The following is a 1715-nucleotide window of genomic DNA, read 5'->3' as shown; positions in this document are numbered from 1 at the left end:
GGCTAGCTCTCTAGAGGGGGACAGTGGTGGAGAGATCCCTCCCAATTAACACTAGCGGGAGATGTTGGGGTGATATAGGTTCTAAAATGTGAGGATTTCAGGGAAGGGCATCTCTACAAGGGCACAGAAGATTTCTGAATTAACTGAGTGAAAGCAAAGAGCTAATTGTGCCAGGGAGTCATTGACAATGCCTGGGGTTGGGCTGGGGTACTCGGAGAAAGAGGTCAAGAGAACTCACAAAGGTCAAGGAGAAAGGGGAGGTGAGTGGGAGTATACCACATTTCTGTCAAATCTCTGAGTAGCCCAGAGGTCTCTATGTCAAGCAAACCTGGGCTGTCATCCCTAGCCTGCCATTTATGAGCTGGAGGAGGAGGAAAGTCATGTCACTTCTCTGTGTTTCAGTTTTCTTTTTTTTTTTTTTCTTCCATTCCACAATCACATCCTTTATTTCTATTCTTATTTTCAAGATAGTATTAAGTGTCCATATTTCTTAAGCCACATTCAAGGAAATCATGTCTTAGCTATTTTGGATGTTGCCTCTCCTTCATCTTGCATATGAAACTCCAGCAGATTTAATATTGGCATCCATCATCTAGTCAAACCTCTCACATGTTCTGTAAACCAATCAAATTTGGGATTCTCAACATTTTCTGTGTCTATAAAAGGTGTGGAATTAGTAGATTCGACGAAGCCTGTTTTTCCTTGCCACATTGGACTTCCAGACGCCATGTGGATTGGGTGTAGAAGATGGGGAAGTTTAGATGTTTCTTGGCCTGAGTCTTTTGACAGTAGAGATGTAGAAGAGAGAGTGAGACCACGAAGAGACTGGCTGTTGACTGCAGGGCACCACCAACCGCCTTGGTGGTGGCATCAGCTGGATTTGGGGCCGTCGAAGTACTCTGGGAGGAGTTACTTGAAACTGTTACAACAGTTGTTTGATTGGAATAAATCTGCGTGGGTAGGAGCAGTCCCAGCAGCAGCAGCCCCAGCCCAAGCCTGGTCACCATTGCTCTGCCCATGTCCCCTCTGTCGGTGCGTGACGTGTCTCGCTGGATGCTGGGTGCTTGGAGAACCGCTGGCTCCAGGCGGGCGCAGGCAAGGTCTCAGTTTTCTTACCTATAAAATTGAGCTAATGAATTGACTTTGCAGGGTCGGTGGGAGGATTAAATGGGGCTATATTAGTTTGCTGGGGCTGCCTAATGGCTTGAGCTGAGATGTTGGTCTTCTCTGGCCCTTAGACTGGGACTTACACCATCAGTGCTTCTGGTTCTCAGGCCTTTGGACTGAAGCTGAAATCTGTATCACTGGCTTTCCTGGGTCTCCAGCCTGCAGATAACAGATCACAGGACTTTGCAGCCTCCATAACTGTATGAGTCATTTCCTTATAATAAATCTCATTGTACTCTCTCTCTCTCTCTCTGTGTGTATATACACACACACAGTATATATATACACATATATACACACACACATATGTATACACACACACACACACACACACACTGTGCCAGGCCATGTTTTGTTTCTTCTGATCTACAGATGATTAATTGCGTATCTAATATTCATTTTTTCCCTTCTTCGTTAGGAAAAATTTAGGGGCCACATGTCTAGAGGAAAAATTTTACATCCTAACCTCTCTTTTAGATAGGGTGGCCAATAAGCTGTAAGCAGTAGGGCTTCCAGAGAAGCCCTTTCACTGAAATTCTCTTACTTTC

The 1715-nt window shown here is 45.0% G+C and overlaps 1 protein-coding gene across 1 annotated transcript; it reads right to left on the bottom strand.

The window, feature by feature from the left end:
* Positions 1 to 407: 407 nt before the first annotated feature.
* Positions 408 to 1215, bottom strand: LOC100997481 (signal transducer CD24-like). Its single transcript, XM_003919300.5, has one exon. It carries the CDS (start codon positions 1017 to 1019, stop codon positions 657 to 659), a length of 363 nt encoding a protein of 120 aa, XP_003919349.2. The 5' UTR covers positions 1020 to 1215; the 3' UTR covers positions 408 to 656.
* Positions 1216 to 1715: the final 500 nt, after the last annotated feature.

This window comes from Papio anubis, chromosome 1 (genome assembly GCF_008728515.1).
Source record: "Papio anubis isolate 15944 chromosome 1, Panubis1.0, whole genome shotgun sequence".
In the NCBI taxonomy this organism is placed as follows: Eukaryota; Metazoa; Chordata; class Mammalia; order Primates; family Cercopithecidae; genus Papio; species Papio anubis.
This window is presented reverse-complemented; position numbering and strand designations above follow the sequence as displayed.